The sequence below is a fragment of the Sphaeramia orbicularis genome, chromosome 4, assembly GCF_902148855.1.
Source record: "Sphaeramia orbicularis chromosome 4, fSphaOr1.1, whole genome shotgun sequence".
Classification (NCBI taxonomy): domain Eukaryota; kingdom Metazoa; phylum Chordata; class Actinopteri; order Kurtiformes; family Apogonidae; genus Sphaeramia; species Sphaeramia orbicularis.
This window is the reverse complement of record NC_043960.1, coordinates 41,639,188-41,662,456: the sequence shown is the minus strand read 5'-3', so window position 1 is coordinate 41,662,456 and position 23,269 is coordinate 41,639,188. Positions and strand designations below refer to the sequence as shown.

Below are 23,269 nucleotides of genomic sequence, written 5' to 3'. Positions count from 1 at the left end.
TCAAGCTCTTGTACAGGGGTAAGTCACTGTGTGTGTCTGTGTGGTAAAACAGGCTGGTTTGAGCCATTCACGCCCCCACTGTGCGGTCAATAGAAGCAATATGCCCTCTGTTTCCTGCATGCCCCTCCACCCCCGCATCCGACTTTTCTTTCTGTCTCCTCTCTGTCGTCTCCACTTTGCTCCTGTGTGGTCTCTCCACTCTCTCTTTTCTTCTGTCCTCTTTAGTGGTGAGAGGTGATTAAAGTTAACAGGGTGATTTAGAAAAAAAAAAAAAAAAAATCCTCCTCTCATTACACACTGAGCAAGGCCGCTGGCTAACTGAGCGTGACACAACTCTGTTTTACAAGAATCTAAATGAATCTACCGCCACATTTACATCAGACTGTTTCAGGATGAGGCAAACAGGCTCTTACGTCATATTAATGTCATATTAAGGCTTTACCATGAGTTAAATTAGTTCAATGTTAGTAATAGATTTCGAAACATCATGTTGTATTTTTCTTCCTTGTTGTGTCTTATGTCCACAAAGATATCCTTATTTTCATGTTGTGTAATCTTTGTAATCTTTTTCATTTTTCATTGATTCATACTAAGATTAGTTTTAAACCTATAACCCCACATGTATCATAAATGATACATGAGTTTTGAAACCCTCTATGTGACTTTTCTTGAAAAACCTGACGTATACAATTAGATACATGCAATACACAGATAATCCACCAGGGGGGAGGAATTCGTTCACCAGAGGCCTTTGCTGTGATATTGCAAGACTGTCATTAATGAGGAAGGAGGCAGAACTTTGCCAACTTTGAAAAGGAATTACCAATTTGTTAGACATATTTACCTCCGCCAAGGAGGTTATGTTTTTGCCAGGGTTTGTTTGTTTGTTTGTTTGTCTGTTTGTTTGTTTGTTTGTTTGTTTGTCTGTCCGTTAGTGTGCAACATAACTCAAAAAGTTATGGACAGATTTGGATGAAATTTTCAGGGTTTGTTGGAAATGGGATAAGGAAGAAATGATTAAATTTTGGTGGTGATCGGGGGTGGGGGGGCCCACGGGGGTGCCACTGATCAGCCTTGGCGGAGGTCTGCGCTCTCCGAGTGCTTCTAGTTGTGTTATATTATGTTTTTGTTTGTTCAAAAACAATAATATTTGAGCATTGAGACCTGAAGTGTCAAATATGATTCAAAATTGAAACTCATACATGGATATTTGAAAAAAAAAAAAAAAAAAAAATTGGGGGGTTGTTCAGAAGGATCAATAAAGGCTCCACTTCAAAGAATTGGAATTTTCTGTCAATGATTTAATGGTCCAGGCTTTACAGAGTTAATGTTGGGAAGGTGCGTGCACTAATTTAAAGTTAACAGAGTAGAGAGTACAAAGTGCATTTTCTGTCTTAAAATGTAGGGAGTAAAAGTAAAAACTTGCTATTACCACCATTTTCCCTGTGTGGTGGTACATTCCCCTTTACTCTACTACTGCCGTCACCTGTACTTTGTTTTCTTCTTGTTTTGCTGTGTTTGGAATACTTCTGGACGTTGACTTTTAGCCAATAATTTTGTACCTCCAACTAATAACAGCTCCACACAGCAACATGTGGGAGGAACAATATAAAGACAAAGCAACTCCAGTTCAGTGTAAATTATTGAGATACTGTCTTAACAGCAACTGCAGTTATTATTATACATTTCTCTCTCTCTCTCTCTCTCTCTCTCTCTCTCTCTCTCTCTCTCTCTATCTATCTATCTATCTATCTATCTATCTATCTATCTATCTATCTATCTATCTATCTATCTGTCTGTCTGTCTGTCTGTCTGTCTGTCTGTCTGTCTGTTTACCAAAGCAACAATGGAGGAGGTATGTAACTTAAAACTGTGAGCTGTCATTTCAAAAATGAAATGTTATATTAAAGATGAGATTGGTTGTTTACACTTTACATCTATGGTCATGTTGTCAAGATGGAGTTGACTTGAAAATTTGTCACATCAATATTGTGAATTTCCCACTAATATGACACAAACATATAGACACAGTGAATGTTCTGGATCGCCCAATCTGTGATCTGCTCAATTTCGCACCCCCCTTTGGCCCACTTGGAACCTCAGCAAAGGTGATATTAGGAATAGTGTTTGATTGTATGTAGTGGCACCTGCTCTCAAACAGCAGAAACACCAAAAAAGTACAGAGTTGAGGCAAGCTAACCTGATACCATCAGTGGAATTGGCAACAATGTGGTACAGTTCTGCCTGAGAGACAAAACTCGGGGTAAATCACACACAGATTGTCATGTATTGGTCAAATACATGTGCTTTGGTTGTATTCCCAATCCAATTCAGTAATCATTTTTTGCTAATAATATACTTTTGAGCTTTTACTGCTTATTTCTCTCTAACACTAACATTCATTCAACAACTACTGCTATTTCCACATCTCATTAAGTAGACAGAAATGTTCCATAGTTTACCTTTAAGTGCAGTATTGGAGTATTTGTATGTCATTAATTCCCACCTCTGTTGTTTTGCTCTTGCAGCGATAACTCCACCTAACAGGATATTAACATTAGGTCGCCTCATTTATGGATGAAAGAGCCTTTGGAGGAGTGTGATTTCGGTGTATGTGATATCGTCAGGTGGTGGGTCTGAGTGGAGCTAGAGGTGGAAGTAGAAGGGAGACTGATCCTGTTAGCATGGCCCCTTGTCTCACAGAAAAACCTTTGAGAAGACGCCAGATACAGCACCGCTCCAGGTTCAAGGCCTTCTCTGTCCCTCTGTTGCTCTTTCTCTCCTCTCTCTCCTTGCGATCCCCTCTTCCTCTTTCTTGATCTTTTCCAAATATTTGCACAAAAGTCAAGATGTGGAAACCCCTAAAGGCTCGATGACCCGATACAGTGTCACATGTCGATACACACACACACACACGCACACACAAACACACACAGGCTCATAAAAGTCGGCGTAGATGCAACCACACACTTGCATGCAGGCTTGGCAGAGACACAGCGACAGTCTGAAGAAGGCACAAATAAAAGCTCTTCCAGATGTCACAGACTGCATTTGCCTCCTTTCATCTTGTCCTCTATAACCTTTGCTCCACACTTTCTTCTTCACGTCATCTCCCATTATTTATCTCCTCTCTACAAATGTTTCCAGTCCTGCCTTCCCTCCACCTCCTCACACTAGATCCCTTTACCTAAAAGCAGCCCACAGAAACCAACCGCTCCTCTCATATTATCTGCATATTAGCAGTAGCACTGGCTGCATACAAAACCTTTTCAACGATCTGTGCCCTGCTCATGTATACCATTCAATTCAGTTTAGTCCAGTTTATGTAAATCAGAACAATAAAGACAGTAATATGGAGAACTATAATTACTGCCCTGTGGTTGCACAACCTCTGTATGTCTGTCCAGTTGAGACTTAAGAGGGATTTAATAAAAGCTGTGAATTGTATTTAATAAAATGAATGTCTCATAATATTGAAGGTTTGATTCCAAGTAGTCATTTACACAGAAAATGTCTTATATATGCATTGAAATTTGAAGACAGTTCAATGAGAATTGGATGGACAACCAAAACAAACCAAATGCCTCTAGTCTTGCTGGAGCAGATATATAAAAACCCAACAAATTATCTTCAATATAGTTTACATCAGGGGTTGCAAACATGCAGCCCAGGGGCCAAATGCGAAAGGTTCCAATCCAGCCCATGGATGAATTTGCGAAGTGCAAAAATTCCACAGTCAAGGCTGTCGAACTCATTTTAGTTCAGGTTCCACATGCAGACCAATATGATCTCCCGTAAAATAATAGCATAATAACCTACAAAAAAAAATAATGACTCCATATTTTCTTCGCTGTTTAACGTGGAAAAAATAATAATATTACACTATGCCTATAAATAATGACAACTTCAAATTTTTGTCTTTGTTTTAGTGCAAAAATAACATTAAATTCTGAAAATATTTACATTTACAAACTATCCTGTAACAATAAAATGTGAATAACCTGAAAAAATTTGAACAACCTGAAATGTCTGAAGAAAATTAAGCACAATTTTAACAGTTTTCTGCCTGTTCCTCAGTGCTTAGTGTCTTTGTAGATCCGATCCATAATGCACATGTAGAAATGATAAGTTGAGACATAATATTGTTAAAATTGCACTTATTTTTCTTAAGAAATTTCAGTTTTTTCAGGTTATTCACATCTTTTTTGTTTGGATAGTTTGTAAAAGTAAGTATTTTCATAATTTAATGGTGGTTTTTTGCACTAAAATAAAGAAAAATTTGGACTTGTCATTATTTATAGGTTATTATGCAGTTATTTACTGGGCTGGCCCACTTGAGATCAAATCGGGCTGAATGTGACCCCTGAAAGAAAATGAGTTTGAGACCCCTGGTTTACATGGTATAATATACATGGTAACAAAGACACAAATCTTCAGATCAGAATCATGCTTTGACAGTGGAAGTATGGCTCTCTGTTTAGTTATGTTAAATCTAACCAAACCAGAGCTCACTGAAAACAACTGTTAGGCTACTGAGAATCTAGTGGAAAATTTTAGATGATAAAAACAAGCATTAAGAGGCTGGAATACAGTATGTGTCGTTTGTTGCAGAGCTGCTGTTGCAACATGGTTAAGAGGTTATGGGGTTTGAGAACTAGTGTGTGAGAGCCAGCAGAGCTTCATTCACACAGAGGTGCAGAGTGTAAACACAGATCTTCTCTTCTTTGACTCACTGTGTCTTTCAATACGCACATGTACAAACCTCCAAAGAGGCTTAGAAAGTTTTCCTAAAATGTGGCAACATCTCAAATGTCAGTGTTTTGTTAACTCACTTGAACTTGAATTTAACTGCCAAAGGGACATTTTATTAATATATTTTATAAATATACACAAATTTAGATTTACATGTCTGCAGCATACTAAAAAAGTTAAGAGGCTGACATCATAAGACAGAAAGCTTTATAGAATATGTAACTAACATTGTTTGGTACATTCCATAATTAACAGGCTGTCGCTTCAATAAAGACTCAAGTGTTCAACTCATACCATAACTGAATAATAACTCACTCTGGTACCATTCATTTATGTGCAATATAATAGCACAGTACAATATTCAGCCAGTTAATAATAATAATAATATATTACATTTCAGTCATTTCTCCTGCTCCTCCATGTTCATCTATTTAATTATTATTTCCATCTGCACTTTGCTTTTGTTGTTTTTCTATCTTGAATGCATGTTTTTTCTATTGAGATGTGTGTGATTCTTTTTAAAAGTCCACTTCACTATCAATTCTGTGGATCGGAAGTTTGTTCTTCCTGTTACATGTTTGAATGACAATAAAGGATCTTGAATCTTGAAAATGAATTACCAAATAATACAATTAGATATATGCTTATACAAACAGTATATTTGCACATGTACAAAGAAACTGGAATCATTTTTTAGATCGATGTATACTGTATGTTCATTTTCCTATTTTCCTATTTAAGTCATACAAGTATCATGTTCTGTGATAATGTCATCTCCTCACAGGTAACGTTATGGCACATTACAGTTGATATATAGGGGCATTAACATATATGACACATAATAATTTACATTTCCATACATAAGGAGGACAGAATGCCAAAAAAGTGCAAAGTGCTTCATACAGTTTGTCAAATGGCATGTGGTGGTACCCTCAGTTGTGTATTTGTTCTCTGAAGTCTTGCCAGACAGATACAGATACAGACCACAGACAGTGCAACATCACCAGTTGGGGAAAACACAGAGTAATTGCCTGGGATGTAATTGACGAAAATAGGACTCATTATCAGAGTCTTTAACCACATCCTAGAGAGAGAGAGACGGGTTTCAGTGTGTCGTGCCGGATGTATGACTGCTCTTCCAAATGTTGGTTTTTGCTGTGTTTATTTATCTACCCAACCCACTCAGAGGTGACCCCTGGGGTGAGCGGTGGGGGCACACACACATACATAGCCGAGCCCCCTGCACACCCCGCAGCCCCCTCCCATCAGGCTTCACATTTGGCCGCAGCATCTAAAAATATCACCACAGAAAAAGGTGGAAAAATACCAGCCTTGTATGGAGGAGAAACAGAGAGAGATGAAGGAGTAACGGACCAAACCCTCTCTCACCTCTTGATTTTTACCGCACCCTAACTACTGAAAGGCCGGCTTGTTCTAATGTTTGCTGTCAAATTTCTGGCTCCAGATACACTCACTCACACACACTACAGTCACGCAAGTTACTGCTGACATCTGCCACACGATGCATGTCCGTTATATGTCAGGACGGTTTTTGTTGTTTTTTTTCTTAGAGGTAGTTCTCGGCTAGCTAAAAGAGAAAAATATAAAAGCACTCAAGTACGTCACTATAAAAACACACAAGGCTCCTCTGGCTAACATAACTTTAAAAGGCCTTATATTATACCATGAAATTCCTCAATTCCATTAAGTGACCAAAACAATGATAACATGGACTGAATGAATATATGCTTCTTTATCTGTACTGTACACTGCTGTATTTGCTACTACTGCATTTGTACTACTACTGTATTTGAATTGTAATAGTATTATCATTATTATTATTATTAGTAGTAGTAGTAGTATTTACTGTCAAAAACGATGTTGACAAGTGTGGCATGATTTAACAAAACGAAGTTGTGGTCTGTAAATCCAAAACAAATAACTAAATCCTTCCAGACGGCCTTAAGCAGGGAAGAGGTGCAGTTGAAGTCACCGTTCACTGTCTTATGTAACAACAAACACTGATGACGTTAATGATTGTCAACATAAAAAGAGACATTAGAGCTGTTTGATTTTGTTTACATTTAGTCAGCTGTTTAAAGTCAAATAGTAATGTTAGGACAGGTTACATTTGACGTATAATAGTTTGAACTTAATGTATCCTGTTATGTTAACTATGTTAATTTCTTAACCAAAATAATGCACCTTACTTCATTTAGTGATGTTTTGTATTTGGCACCCGATTGGACAGAAACAACTCTAGAAAATCATTAGCAGTGGTGACTAGTCCATTGGAGGCGCAAGGGTTCCATCCCACTTAAAATCACTTGTAGAAAAAGAGTAACATTTTTGTTGAATATTGACTTCAGCAAAAATGTCTCTGAAACAACATTTTTAAAAATTCATTATGATATAATATTAAACCTGTGTCCTGTCAGTCATGTCATCATTTATTGCAGTTGTTCGTAGCTCTATGCTTCCGTAACTTCTGTATGAATATATTCACTTCCTGGTCACAGGTCACTGTTAAAATCAGTGTTTGTGCATTAATCTCCTAATACTTTGAGCAAGTAGGTGACCTGAGGCTGTGCTCTTATTTGAGGGTTAAGGATTCACCTAGCTGATCAGAACTGTTTTAGTTTCTTGTTCTCATGTGAATAAATGACTTTCACTGGGTTGCCTAGAGGCCTTATGTCAGATACAGATGCTTTCACAACTACGCAATAAACACAAAGCAAATTATTAACCTAAACCACATGACACAGGTAACAAAGTTCTTTCCTGTACAGCCTGGTATGCCTCAATTGTTTTCTTGCAGATTTTAGACAAACAGTTCATAACAGTCAAAGGTTTGTAAAATGTCAACAGAAAGCCTGCGATATCTATTAGTATTATTATGCAAAGGTTCAGTGTGTTAAATTTAATGACCCCCAGTGGTGAGGTGGTAGATTGCACTGCTCTCCCCTCACCTCACCCTTCCCCTACAGTCCAAAAGAAAAACACAGCTCCCTTAATAGAGCCGGTGTTTGTTTTCTTTTCAGTTAAATGGATATTAACTCCCATCCCCACTGAATCACACTGAGGTGGTGGTAATACGCCTTAATGCTGGAGGCATTATCATAATACAGAAAAAAAGAAAATAGGAAGTCTATACAGAGCAAACACGGTGGACTCAACCCACTTCCAGTGTAGATGTAAATGGCTCATTCTAAGATAAAGAAAACAGAACGATTCATATTTTCAGGTGATTATACACTAATGAAAACATAATTATGAACATTATATTCAATTTCTCACTTCTCTCAAGCTATTAGACTGATGATTTTCCCAATTACATTCAAGTCATTGAGGATTTACTCTATATGACCATTGGGAGAAGAAGCCTACACAATAATAATAGTGCTTGATATTTGGCTGCTCTGCCCAGGCCTTTGCTTGTGTCCACAATTCTTCCTTCCTCTCGACAGTGAAATAAAGTTCGCCCACTCAGGAGTAAAATGGGAAAGACAGGGATGGTATAACTCCATTGCTTGGGAATTTTAAACAGGGGAAAGTTGGCATCACTCAACAGCTCTCTCCTAAATTCAGTCATGAATATTTCCAGACTGTGGAAAAATGACCCTTTTCTCAATGCAGCAGAACTAAAGCATTAGACTGAATTATAGGTGGATATATCCTGCTTCCATATATTAGGCCCGCAACAGGTTGAGATTTAAGTGTTTTAGTGACGCTGGAGGTGATTTTTTAAAATAATCACTGTGGTTTGTTTGAGCAGAGAAATCCTTTAGGGTCATATTTTACATACGAAACCTCTCTGTGAACTTGTTGCACTTTGACCATGATCAGATGCACAAACAGTCCTTTCCATGACTTATGAGTGGTCAAATATTGAGAAACACACACCACGCACACACTTACACACGGACACACACAAATGTTGGGGAGAAAGACAGAGCCTATTTGAATGGACTTTCCTGCTGTCAGAATGTCTGGTATGCATTAGCCACAGACTCCAGTGGGATAGCTGGATCCACAGCACGCGTGTGCATGCGGGTACATGCATGTGAGTCCGCAAATACACACACATACACACATCCAGGACCACATGCTCTCACAAAAACACAGAAAGAAGAGGCAAATAAGGGAAGTCCCTCCACCCAAATCGTTGATTAAGTCCAGTTGAGAGGATGCTTTGTAAAGTATTTCTGATGCTTACTCTTATTGGTAGAAGGTCAAACATACTCTGTAGAAGATTTTAAATACATCAAGCATCCTATGTTACATTTACATCTGGTTGAATAATTCAGAATTCTGGCTATTTTTAGCCGTATATGCAGAGCCATATGTATGAAAGTAACCGCAGCGTGCACAGACTATTTTACTTGAAAACTCCCTCTATAAACGCTCTTCATGAACTCAGTCTTACAGACGTTCTTTCCTCTCTTTCTTGTAACTCCTTATAAATCTCTCTGCTTTTTCATTCACTCTGTTAGCTCTGGCACTAACAACACATGAATGACGAACATAGCAAAGCAGGATTAATTGTGTGTTTATGTGAGTCTATGTGTGCATATGGGGCACGTTTATGAAGTAGTGGATGCTCCAATTAACAGCACTTTTTGCTTCAAACAACATATGGAAAAGTGGTGTGATTTTTTTTTTTTTCATTTTACTTGCTTTACAGCCATAATTATGAACCTTTATTCATATTTGTTCTTGTTAATAATGTTATATCATTAATGTGAATGTTTAAGTCCTAAATATGAATTGAAATGGTACTTTTTTAACCTAAAAGTCTACTAGATATTCCCCTGCATCAGGTTTGGGTCAATACATATTGTCCAAACTCCAGGTGTAAACATGTAGTTTAACTTCACCGCTGGAGATGAAAACCATGTGAAATCTAATTAAAGATGTCTGTCATCATAACCTCAAGTTTATTAAAACATAAACATAAAAGTGGGCGTACAGTTAAACAGCAACTTAGCATACAATATCTAAAGTCATATTTTGAAAGTGGAAGTAGGGTGGAGTGAGGCAAGAGGATGTGGAAGTGATGGGGCATTTTTTCCACTGTTTTCCACTGTCTTTCTATTTTCTTTTTAAACACTCCTTTGTAGTGTTAGGGTAGTGAGCGCTGTGCTGTTGAAGTTGGACAATCATTAATTACACTCAGAGCGCATGAAATGTCAATCATTACCCTCTTAACAATACAGAAAACTCAGTGTGATGACAAAAGCTTTGAGACAGAACTCAATTGCCAGATTTTGGTTTTTACTGGCAAATATCTGCTGTATTTCCAGTTTCAACAATGACTGAAATCTCTCTCTGATTTCTAGTTGACGGTCTTTCTTAGCCACCGCACATTGCTACTCTATTCCCTTGTAAAAAAAACAAAAAGTTATTGGTCCTTTTCATTGACATCACAAAAACCACCCGTACAGTGCAGGCAGAGCTGGAGAAAGGCGTGCATGCTGGGATCAAAGAGGCCAAACCAGAGAGAGGAGACCACATGGCTTCCACAAAGGAGCACTTATCCAAAATCTGAATCACAGTCTGGACTGGACTGGAGCATTAACAAACCCAACAACACTACCCAAAACTCACAAGTCATTTTACAATATTAATATGGTCCCTTTGCAGACTGAAACACAGACCAGTGAGAGCAGCAGTTTGTTTTGTCTGACCTGGGTTAACCTGTGACGAGACGACTCCGAGCAGGTAGAGGACGACGAGCAGGAGGAAGTGGACGTCCCACAGGTGCTTCATCCCAAACACATGCATGAGACAAACTTCCAACCTGGAAAACACACACACACAAACAGACAGTGTGATATGTTGCTTTTTTAACCACAAGGCTGAAACATCAAACATACTGTGCAGCTCATTGTGCATGTGTTTGGATAAAAACTATTTATTCACTATTTACTTGCTTGTGTTCATGGGAACCAAACATTTGTTTGGATGTATAAAGGGAAAATGGGAGTTTAATTTGAAGCATTCTTTTATTTCACTCAATAAAAGACACAATAATTGCCACCCAACACTGGAATTTCCACTTATTTAGTGATTTATCACTCAGTGAGAAAAAAACTATTAAATCAATTGTGGGAACCCGTCAGTATCAGCCAAACAGAATATAATCTCAATTTATATGCCACCTAAAAATGATGCATTTTACCCAGTAATTCTACATACACACACTAATTGTAGGAACAAATGATGAATGAATGAATGAACTGATACATGATGGAGGGAGGAGAGAGAGACATTGAGTCACAGACATGATTTCAGCTGGACAGATGCAGCGCCAACCAGCCGCCTCCAGCTGACCACTGCATCCAACGACAGAAAAATATGTCCACGTGTCATTTATTTATTTTTTTCATTGCTTTTATTGCAATTTTATTTTCATTCAGCAGAACAAATAGAGTCGACAAAGAATAGACACACAACAAAACATACACAACAGCTCTTACATAGGAATGAAAACATAATACAGGAGGCGGTGGGCCAGACTTAGAATGCACAGGAGCCGTATTTATGAATATGATTCAAGTGCACAACAGTCCTTTTAAAAGGGTGGAGGAGAGAGCCGATCCAATATAGTCCAAAAATGGGCACCACACTCTATAGATCTGATCTACACTGTCATTTAAAATATTGGTAAGATATTCTAGGGGGATCAGTTCCAATTATTTTTGCGCCAACCACTGACAGAAGTCTTGTCACTGACCCACTGCAAAAGATTTTTCCTGGCTGCAAATGTTAGAAGCCACTGCTGCTGTTATTTACTTGGAAGGGATCATGGACATTTCTGTATCAATACGAAAAATTCTCCTAATTTCACGTAAAATTTCACACGTTTCGTTTACAATGTGGCAAATGCAAAACTGGCAAACAAAGAAATGCTGACATTTCTGTAGCTTCACATGATTATAAGATGACAGTGGATTAAATACTTATTACTGTATTGCAGTTATACAAAATGTAATTGCACCTTCAAAATATATGGCTGTTGGTCATTTATAAAACACAGTGACACAGGATATTAACTGTTCTTAACACAACCTAAATATTTAATAGAATCAAATTAATTCAGAAAAGTAAAATCAAACTTGTTAAATAATTGGAAAAAATGCAGTTCGACTTATTCAATATTTTACAGTAAAGGTGGATTATAAATATTATAATAAATACATATATAATAAATGTTTTAAATTTGCTAAAGCAATGGATAATATATGTTACATTTACTTTTTAATCTTACAACTTTTTTTTAACATATTTAAATCTTTAAATAGCATAGAAGCAAAATAAATCATGTGCCAGATACTTTTAGACCAACTTTTCACTTTTCAAAATATATTAAAGAACCTTATTTACTGTTATTTTACAAAGATATAAGATGAGGTATAACCTCAAAATTACTGAAAGAAATGACTTTAAAATGAGAAAAATATATATTTTTTAAAATTTCATAGATTTTAATTTTTTTCTACTGACATTGCTTTTCTACTTCTGTTAAAACTACCTCTTGTGTGTTTTATTAAATGTAAATGAATTAATTCTGCCCAGTCTCACTTTTTCCAGGTAATTTTTTTTATGGTTTTCACTATGTTAATGACTTATTATTTAACAGAATTGTACATTAAACGAAAAACAGGACAGATATCCGTAGCCGAGTTTTAGATTTTAAACACACTTGAAGCCCTATTCGAGGATTTTGTATCTACATTTTACTACAAGCCACATTTTAATGTAAATACTTAAAAGTATCACCAGAGCAGGGTTATCTAAACTTCACAGACACATAACACTAAACAAAACTACTGGAGCACTGTGGGAATTTTCACACAGAGACATTGGTTTGTGTGTGTATCAGACATTTCCTGGTCTTCATCACAGTCCAAGAACAACATTTCTTTGACATTTTAGCATTGGGAAAACAGAGGGATCAGCAGCCTGCAGTGCTATGCTTTAGTCTGGTCAATGGGAGCGTACAGGGCTTCATCTGCACTCTACAGCTGATGACTGGACAACTAAACCTAAACAAATTCTCCATGTTACTTTGTCATTACATATATTTAATGTAAAGTCCACATGCACCTCTGACACATATGAAGTGCAGGTTTACATGTGTTGAACTGATCTAAGGGAAACAAATCCAGATCAGTTGTTTTTGAGCTTGTGCCCAAGTTAACAACTGTATATTGTTGCCCTGAAGGGTATTTTAATGATACATGATATTAAAAAAAAACAATGTGACTTTCTGTTTTTCTTAGCTATAATGACTGTACATGTGCAGTTGCGTAAAAAGGGAGAATTTTTAGTAAAACAAGCCTCAGAGATATGGTTTGTCCAAAGTTAATATATAAACTGATTCTCAAAAATAAGTCTATGTGGAATAAGGGGGTAAAGGCACCTATGTGAAGTAGCCCTATCAACTTCAAACTAATCCCATGTGACCCACCCATTGAATTTTTGAACACTAATTAAACTCTGACTTGCCTCTTTCTTTATGCCTTCACACATAATCTTATTGCTTTTCCTCTTTCTATTTCCTGCCGCTTCAGGTTGCAGCCACTTCCCACTGAGGCTCCTTTACTAAACCTTAGCCCCTGTTGGCTTTTTTGCAGCTAATGAAATACAAACAGCTGATGGCTTGTGTGTATTTGGAGGTCACAAATGTGTTTACCATATGCAGGAAAACATTTATGTAAAGGCTGCCTGTGCTGTATATGGACAAGGAGGAGAATGGCTCTTTGGTTGGGATTCTCAAAGGATGTGCATATTTTAGCTCATTTACTGCAAATCACATACATTTGATGACTTACATTACTGCACACTAGTTTCCAAGAATGCCAAAGTGTGTCTGCATTTTTTATTTACATTTGGAGGGAAATATTTCACGAATATATAAACTGAATATCATTACATTTAGAGGAGAAATAGGTTCATCATCTCCAAATCCTGAAACTTATAGTCCCCTTATAGCCTCTTAAAAGCCTCTAGAACCTTAAATCCATAAGATTTTAAATGTGTGTATAATCACAGGCATTAGAAATTGTTAAAAAAAACAAATTAATAAATAATCTGATATGGTGTAGACTGGAAGTTTATCACATTATGAACTCCTCAAACCAATCATGATAAGATCCCAGTACTTTGTCTCACTCAAATTAACTACCTATTGCTAGCTACTGCTAGAACCTAAATAATCTAAATAAATATAGGATAGCTATTCGCTAATGTAATATTAACCTAATATCTTGGTGCACTATACATGAAAAAGTTCTCTTCCCGTCTCCTAAGTGAGTGTGGTCTGAACAGTTGAAAGTATTGCAAATTATTGTAAAGTACTGTAAATAAAAGAATAATACACAAATGTTATTGTATCATCATTATCATTTGCTATTATTAGCCCGCCCCCCAAAGAGGAGGCAGTGGGTATTGTTTTTGGTTTAGTTTGTTTGTTTCTTTGCTTGTTAACACTTTAGTAACAAAACTATTGGTTGAATTCATACCAAATTGGGTTTATAGATTGCCAGTGACCCAGAATAGATGTCATTACATTTTGGGAATGGTAGGTCAAAGTTCAAATTTTTTATGATTTTTAAAAAATCTTCCCTTTTACTTATAATGGGTGAAATATGTGTGAGGGTTTGTTGTGCCTGGCACCAACTTGTTTTGCTCATTATTTTGCTTGATTTTACATGTTTCAGGGGACATTTGTGATCTCAAGGGTTCATTGTTGAGACAGGGATAGGTCTTGAAGTCCATTTTCTGCTCATCTATGGGTCTAAGAAATGTCATTTTAATGTCATTAGAAGAAAAATGTTTCCAGTCTTTACTAGGGTGACTTTGAGGCTGAAAGAACTGGTTGAACACTGTATATCACACAGTGAATTTTTACTGTAAATCATGTTCACCTCTCCCAGGATCTACCTGTAGTCTCCTGAAGGACTGAACCATGTGACACTGATACAGGAAATGACCCCTCAGTGAACCGGGCTGTTTTCCTGATCCATCTTTGATGTAATGAACTTGTTAGCATGTTATCTGTGTATATTTTCCGATTATCTAATTACTAACACACTTTGCTAACACATTTAACCCCAGTGATAGTGCAGCTAATGTTAGTTAACATTATTACAAGCTTCAAGAAGATTTCTTAAAAACAAAACATGTTGACAAATGTTCTAAACAGCGGAGTTTTGATTTTCACTACTTTCACTATATATATATATATATATATATTTTTTTTTTTTTTTTTTTTTTATAATTTATTTATTAACTATTTCAAGCCAACTTCCCAGAGACCTTAGCAACATTTTAAAATGGTCAGTTTTGTTAGTTCCTGACAGATATATTCAACCAGAGGATATCAGCCATATTTGCATCAACTGAAGGAAAGGTTTTTAATTAGTTTGTTTAGTTCTATTAATTATTAGTTCTTATTTAGTTTTATTCTAATTTAGTTAGCCTTTCTTTTTCTCCCAAACAATAAGTCCATCAACTTCTATAGTTTTTGGAATTCTGTGACTTTCAAGGTGTATAAAATGTTTATAAAAAGGAAAACACATTCACCAACTTTACCAAATGTGACTTGTAATGACTCACACAGCCCTATAGCTTCTACCCAGAACTTGAACTGCAAACTAAAAGTGTTTAATATGGACACTTAAATAGTATAGGTTTAACTATAAGTATTAAGATATGGGACCTTTAACCAAAAACTGAGTGTAGGCTTAACACTGGAAACCAGAAGCTCGGGTTTTAGTGCTTGTTAAAAAGTGGAAATGGTTTTCATGTGCATCAGGTATATTGCTTTTAGCCCCTGCTGCTTCCAGCTGTGTCCTCGATACCTGTATGAGGTGAACAGCTGTTATTTCCCATCACTGGCCTCTTGCTGCAGTAACATCAGATCAGTCAACAGCACTGCAGTTACAGGCACAGGTTCACAGCTCTGGAAACTTCTCTCCATTCTCATCTTACAGGAACACAGCAGGAAAAACTTATTCATGTCCTATCTGAGTAACAAAAAGCAGCTATTCCATAATTTTTTTCTCCTCCCCTTAAAGACATATTTCAAAAACTGTAGAAAAACAGAGAAATACGCTTGTGAAAATATGGTCAAATCATCTGAAGGTTTCAGTTTCTGCGTGTGAAATACATTCTTATTTATAACACGATCTGTCATAATGAACTCTATAACTGTAGTTATTTCATACAAGTAATTCACTCTTAACAGAAGACACTGATTTTCATAGTTCATTTTACAGTCTCATCTTGCTGTAACTTTTCTGACCTGAAAACATGAGCAGCACCAGTGAAAGAGACATGGTGGGATTGGAGAAGTATAGGTTTACAATGAGGACCAGCTGAACAAACCCTTCAGAGGTGAATTTATTCTCATAGTTCCTCAGAGACGGAGCAGGAAAAAGTGGGGAGATTTAGGTCGCAAAACCTTCCCACCTGTTTGTCAGAGTGGAGAGATCTACAGTACATTTGACCTCCCTGCATGTCAAACAGTGCACTAGAATACAGAGCATCACCAGACAATGTTTATCAAAAGAGCTGAATGAGGAAAATATTTTCACAAGAGATATTTCCTTCCATGACTCTCTGACATTTTACTGCTAATTAAACAAATTACTCAGCAACAGCTGTAGTTTAGTTTGGATTTCAGGGCACTGAGGTAAAGTCTGCACTCTGCTGAAACCATGGCAACCAGGTAAACGGAGTTCACCTACTTTTCAGAGACCATGGGATTAGATGAGTCAGAGGTGAACGGCAAAATGCAAGTAATTTTATATTAGCCCAGTCAAGATGACTCCTTAAATTGTATTAATCCTATAAATCCATCTCCTCTTTTCTTTTCTTTTCTTTTCTTTTTTTGGACAATTTTAGTCAAGCTCATTGTAAAAGTCCATGTGATGTTACAAACCCTTAGTATGTAATTGTGGCTTTGGCCCACACTCAAACACTTAAGGCGATAGTAATACACCCTAACATAAGATACCGCTTATTAAAAAATGCAAAAAAAAAAAAAAAAAAAAAAACAGGAAGAGGAAGAGGAAATCTGTTATTCCCTCTATAGATATAAAGGACATATTACCACAGCACAAAAATACAATGATTCTCATTTTCATTTGATTATACAATAAAAAAATATGCAATTGCATCCTCTTCAATGCCCCTAAATCTTATATTCTGAACCTAATGCTGTCTTTTTACTTTGATTAATTAGATTGGATTAATCTAATCAATTAGATTAGGTTAATCTAATCTAATTAACATATTTCTATATAAAATCTACCTCAGGACCAATTCTTGAATATGAATCCAAGTTTGAAATTTGGTCAAAAAGTATCTTGAGAAGGTCTCAAAGGGCACAGACACATTGCCTAAATTTATAGGCAATGTGTCTGATAACTGTAGCTAGAAACCCTGTTCCCTCACACCTTTTGCTTAGAGGGTTTATAAACTCCAATTATACTCCTGTATAGTGACACAGCAATGTAAAGAGCAGATTTTATGCATGTTCTGTCCTGCTGAGATTAATATTCTGTAAAAAATATATGAGAATGTTCACCCGTCATCCATTTGAAACTGAAAAACTGGCATCCCTGTTCAGAGGTGTGAAACATCGGTCATGTTGCAGTTGTCTGAATTTTAATTTATATTGAAGATCATCATTTAAGATTGCCCCACAAATGTTATTTTAAAAATTCAGCCTGATACGATCGAATCAAAACTAACTCTGACCTTCCATCTTCCAAACTCTGGCAAATGATCTTCAAAAAAGTCTGTACCATAACACAACACACTCCAGGGTCACATTTATGAAAATAAACCAAAGTCAGATCCACTGACACTTTAAAAGCTTTCCCAATAGGAACAAAAAATAAACCTGCACTAAAAATGTATAAAACAACCAAAACAAGCCACTTTAAATTAAAGTATGTGGACCCAAGCTTCTATAGAGCAAATTAAGAAGAGGAGACAACACTGAAAAGAATGAAGCAGAAAGTGTAGAGAATGACAAGAGACATAACAGAGGCTGTTTGACTTTCCACCAGGTCCCAGTGTTGCTGTGCCACTAGACTATAAGATGTACTGTCTACACGGTAACAACTCATGAAGGAAAGTTGGCCACATTAACTTCTAAGCTCGAAGACATTTTTAACCTTCAGATTGATGACTTTAAGTACAGCATTTTAGAGGGCCACCAGCTCCACACGCACCACCAGTAAAACTTCCAGCACAATAAAAAAAGGTGATTCAAAGAAGTGAAATGACTTGTTTCTGGAAAATGAGTCTCATTGTATATATATAAAGTAGGGAATCTTGTCAAGCATATCGGGAACATTTTGTTGTACAGCTCATTATTAATAATGTGGTAATAGCTTGAAAACACATAGATACTAGTAATGTAGTAATCCTATGTAGTGCTACCTTAATTATCCAAGTGGCTAATAACAAATGTAAACTACTGTAAAGTTTTAGATCTGGAGAAGCTACAACTACATAACTGTTGTTTTTTAATGTTCATCAGGAGCTATTGTTGAGAAAGCTAAGAATTCACTAAATTAACTATTAACTAAAGAATATGTTCAGGGCTTGTTTGTTTTTCAAGTTTTTCTTCCCCTTTATTCCAGTCAAAGTTAAACAGACTGGCATTACTGAGCAAGTATTAGCATGTTAGCATGATATGTAGCAATAAGCATAAACCCCACCACCACGGTTTCAAACATTAATAGACTGAACTTACCTGGCTTATGTTCTGCTGCCTTTCATGAGAACGAAAAGTCCTCAATGTTGAGGTTTCTCAGTTTTGCTAAGTGTCACTTTCTCGGCTCTACTTTTTCATCTCTCTGCTCATCTATCCTTCTGTTCCCTTCTTCCCTCCATTTTCCTGCAGAATCTGATTGGTCCTCTTGGGTTTGTTCTGCATCTTGATTGGTTCTTGCCTCTTGATGTTCTGTTCAGTGTAATATTACCATGTAAATGAATAGAAACAGGTAGATTTTCATTTAGCCACTGTGATTAATGGTTATTTTAACAAAAACTAGCCTTTGTCTTTCCAAGTCACACATCTCAGCATCAAATATATGATTTTTTAAGCATTACCTTTAAATAAAAAGGACTGTTTACAATATAAAGGAACATGTATTTCAACAGTATAATATAGTGATTGCTTATTAACATATTATAATACATTTCATTAGTATTACTAGAGTAATTACATAGTTATTAGTTGATAAATATCACTGCATTATTACCTAGATATTATCAAACTATTACCTCACTATTATCATGCTATAACTGCGGTACCCATATTTTTTCATTTCAAATTTTATCACATTTTAGGAAAATATGTTTACTATAGTCTATGTTATTCCAGCTCATACTGAGCAAGATTAACAATGGTTTGCATAACATCCCATCAGAGGAGCAAGAATTATTTCAATATTTTAACAATGAAACCACTTGTACAACTTTACGGCTGTTTTGTCCTTCTTCAACAGAGCAGTATTTGGATAAACAAAGGACAGTAGTGTGGGAATTTGATGACATTAAGTCTATGTGTACACATAAGCAAAAACTGATACATTTGGACAGTAATAAAGTATATTTAAAATCCATTTAACTTCAAAAAAACGAATATTGAAATCACAACAGACTTTTCTGATTCTCATGTCTGTATCCCATACTTACATTATAACAACCAATGAGAACATACAGCTACATTTCTTATGGCCAATCACATGTAAAAACAAAACTATTTACAGTGAATGTCCTTGAAGGTGGTGACAAATTGCACACATCTACTGTACCAGTGGGACTTATGTCAGTTCATGTTAAACTAATATCTACATGTCACCTACTAATATCCCTATGTAACGCCTCCTGATGTACTCTTAGATATCTTAAGCCAAAGTGCTCTATCAGAGCACCCATCAGACAGGACAGACTGGATAAAAACAAACCTCAGCGACTCTAACTGGACCACTGTTAGAATCCCAACTGGATTTTATAAACACATAATAGTAAATGGTGATCACCAGCGAGCAGAGTTTATTGTATCAACTCGGAGTCAACTGTTTCTGAATAGAACGACTATTGACTTGAATTTCTGCTTCTGGGAAAAAAGTCTGTTCCCCATAAATATCAGCTCCCTCTTGGCTAGTTCAGGAAGTGGCGAAGGACAGATACTCCCCTCAGAAACCCACAAGCCCACAGAGCTCAACCAAGAAACTCAAGCAGTACCTTCATTTCTGAGTCAGAAGGTTGAGTCGCTGATATTAAAGTTATGCCGATGAGTTTATTTCTAGTGAAGGTCACAACTTACTATCCAAGTTCATCTGATGAATACCAAGACATGTAATAACATTCAGTGCTCGTTGCTGTGCCCTCCTGCAGACCTCTCCCACTGCAAACAGGACAGCAGTTTTATTTTGTTTTCCCAGGCTTTCTTGTTTGTATAAATAATCTGATTTTCGTTGGAAGGGACGGGCTGAGCACAGAGGGAAACATTGGTGTACCACGGGGTCCTGCACCCTGGGAAAGCCTGTTAAATCAACAGGCAGGTTTACCTGGCTGTGCTCCCGGCCGACCCTGTCACTCACACATACACACAAACACACACACCAGCGTCAACATTTGTGGTTTCATATGGGCAGCTGAGCCTCGGGTAATCAAGAGTAAATGAACGAAACTGGACATCCTAGAGCTGCAGACAGGGAGGGAAGATGCAAAAGTCTGAGGCACGAGAGCCATTCGAATTCTTTATCACATCACTCAAACACTGGCCATAATCCACTGAAACTGTACGTCTTTGTGTTGATTACAACGTGAAAATTAATGATACTTTCACAAGACTAGAATAGCAATGTGACAAGTTAATCTGCAGGGTAAATATATTATGTTAAACATATTCCATCAAAATGTTGGCTGTGGATTCCTGCTTTTTCATCAACACAAAACTCATGCTCCTGATGAATGGGAATTATAATCAGTGCAGTGGGATAAGGAAAACTCTACAGATTGTTTGTACAATTGTTGCAGATGTAACTGCAGTTTGTCATTTTATGTTTTCAAAATTGAAGGCTTTTAAACTTCTGGCTGCAAATGTAAAGGTCCAGAGATCATAATGATCCAGAGAGGCTTTGCTAAATGATGCTTGGTTAGATGGCCCTGAAAACTTCATACAACAAAATATTTGACAAACTTAGGACTGGAAGAAATACGGCAAGAGATCGCAAACTTAATTATCTTGAAGGGGACAACGACCTGCCAAATGCAATTGAAAATTTAAGCAAAAGATTTAAGAAACCTGGCTTAAAACCACAAATTTAAAACTGCTGTTGAGGCTGGAGGAAAACACAAGAACAACAAAGTCATTAGAGGACCATGGATGTCTATAATATAGAGCTGCTGAACACATGGCACGTCTAATGAGCAAAATGTCAAATAACCCCAATCACATTTACTGGGTTTGAATCTACAAACCTAACCCAGGAGTCATGAGGGCTGCATGGCACGCCGTATATTTAGAGTAGGTATGCATGTTTTTATCCATGATTGCTATACAGCGTAACCATATTCTGTGCACCATAACCATCCACATGTGCTTTCAATTATATCCTCTTGTTTCTCCCTTAAGGCTGTAACAAAGCATTGAGAATATTTAATTTTTATGGGAATGCATGAAATCCGAATCACATTTCCCAATCAGACCCAGGTGGAGCCGCGTAAACACGCAGCAGTAAAATCTGAGAATGAGGTACACGAGTACAGTGTACAGGCACAGTATGTAATTAAATGTTCTCTACTGGAAGAGAAAACAATCCCCTATTGTCTGGAGAAGATAAGACACCTAGGGAGAAATGTTCCGGTCCACATGTCTAATTGTAGGATATGTTACACCACGCAGCACATGTAATGATACAGGCAGGTTTTGAATGTTGCTCTACATTTTGACAGAGTGGATAAAAACATTGTTTTACAGTAACATGAAACCAGAAGCTGAACAGTTTTGGGCATGTTGTGCTTCACAGGCTAAACCCAGGGGTGCACACTTAACTGAATCTTAATTTTACGCTACTTTCTTTCATGTTATGCTGTATAAAAACACTCTTCATTCTTTTGCCATGAGACCCGAGCTGCACTAAAGGATGAGTTATAGTTGGTGTTATTCTCTGCAGCGGTGTCCTACACCTGCCTGCTCGCTGATGGTGCCATATGGGACCTTTAGATGCCAGAGGACGTGAACTGTTCAAGCTGGGGTGTAGCGCTCATAAAAGCTGCCAGCTGATGTTTACAGGCCATGAGGGACAAAAAGGTGAGAAGCTGTAGGAGAGGATTTTGGCCCACTTATCACACCTGCAAATACTCCCACAGACATCCACCTCTGGCTCTTACCTTCCTGCAAAACGCAGCATATATTCTCAACAAAAACTATTTTCATTAGGAGTATCATGCAATGACAAGGCTGTGTTTGTTATGTAAGGAGAGTAGCTGAAACTCTTTGACTGGAAATCCATTTTTGATTGAATATCCAGGCCCTGAACTTTACAGCTACACTGTCAGATTGGAAAAACAGCAGCCCGGGCCAAAGAGTTCTTTTTTTTTTTTTTTTTTTTCCATTTCCCCCATTAAAGTAGAGGTCCATCCCCAGCACGCTGCTAAAATCAAGAGCATTTGTGCATTCAGGCCATTCAACTAGAACAAGAAGTGCTTTCTTAAATTTCAGCACAGTGGGTACATCTGAAATACCAAACAAAGCATACAGTGGATTAATTCCTTCCATTTTATCAGCCTGCAACGCATATGTACCACTATGAACTAAAAATAAAGAGGTCAATAAGATAGAGTAGGATCTACTTAGCAAGAAATAATGAATGAAACATTGTTCCACTCACTTCAATAGAAAAACAGATAAGACAGGAATGGTTTTGGGGCAGATGCTGTCTAAACTATATGATACATCAGCAATGACAGCTCATTCATTGCTCAGGCTATCATTTGTGCATGGCGGCAGCGTGCAGTGCGTCATGAGGTTTTTTTGATGCTGAAAGATTATCTCAGATCTTCTCTGAAAGTCTGTAATTAGAAAACACAGGCCAAACTGAAGGACAGCAATACAGATAATGAACATCAGACAAACAAAAACAAAACAAAACAAAAAATCCTACCACATGTAAACAGGACAGAGACGATGAGGAACGACTGGAAAATTGAAGGCCACATGTGCAAACAAAGAGACAGATTTAAAGGAGTGATATTTTGCTTTTTTAAATGGAATTATTCATTTAAAAACATTTCCCTGTGGTCTACATAAACTATAAATGCTACGCTTGGGTCTGAATTCTTCATTAATTCAACTCCACAGGTCCATCTTCAACCTTATTTCTGAGTATTTTTGAGAGCTGGCCCTTTAAATGCAAATGAGCCACTTCACGCCCCGCCCTCTCCAGGTTGTTGACTGTGCTGCTCTGTCCCGTTCAGC

The 23,269-nt window shown here is 37.1% G+C and overlaps 1 protein-coding gene across 5 annotated transcripts in view; it reads right to left on the bottom strand.

Moving 5' to 3' along the window:
• ddr2a (discoidin domain receptor tyrosine kinase 2a) overlaps nt 1-23,269 on the bottom strand; it is a 44,205-nt gene that overhangs the window by 17,103 nt on the left and 3,833 nt on the right. For all 5 annotated transcript variants that reach the window (XM_030132288.1, XM_030132289.1, XM_030132290.1 and 2 more), the window contains exon 2: nt 10,440-10,552. In XM_030132288.1, coding sequence (XP_029988148.1) covers nt 10,440-10,536 — 97 coding nt within the window. In that variant the 5' untranslated portion in view covers nt 10,537-10,552. The remainder of the gene's footprint in view (nt 1-10,439; nt 10,553-23,269) is intronic.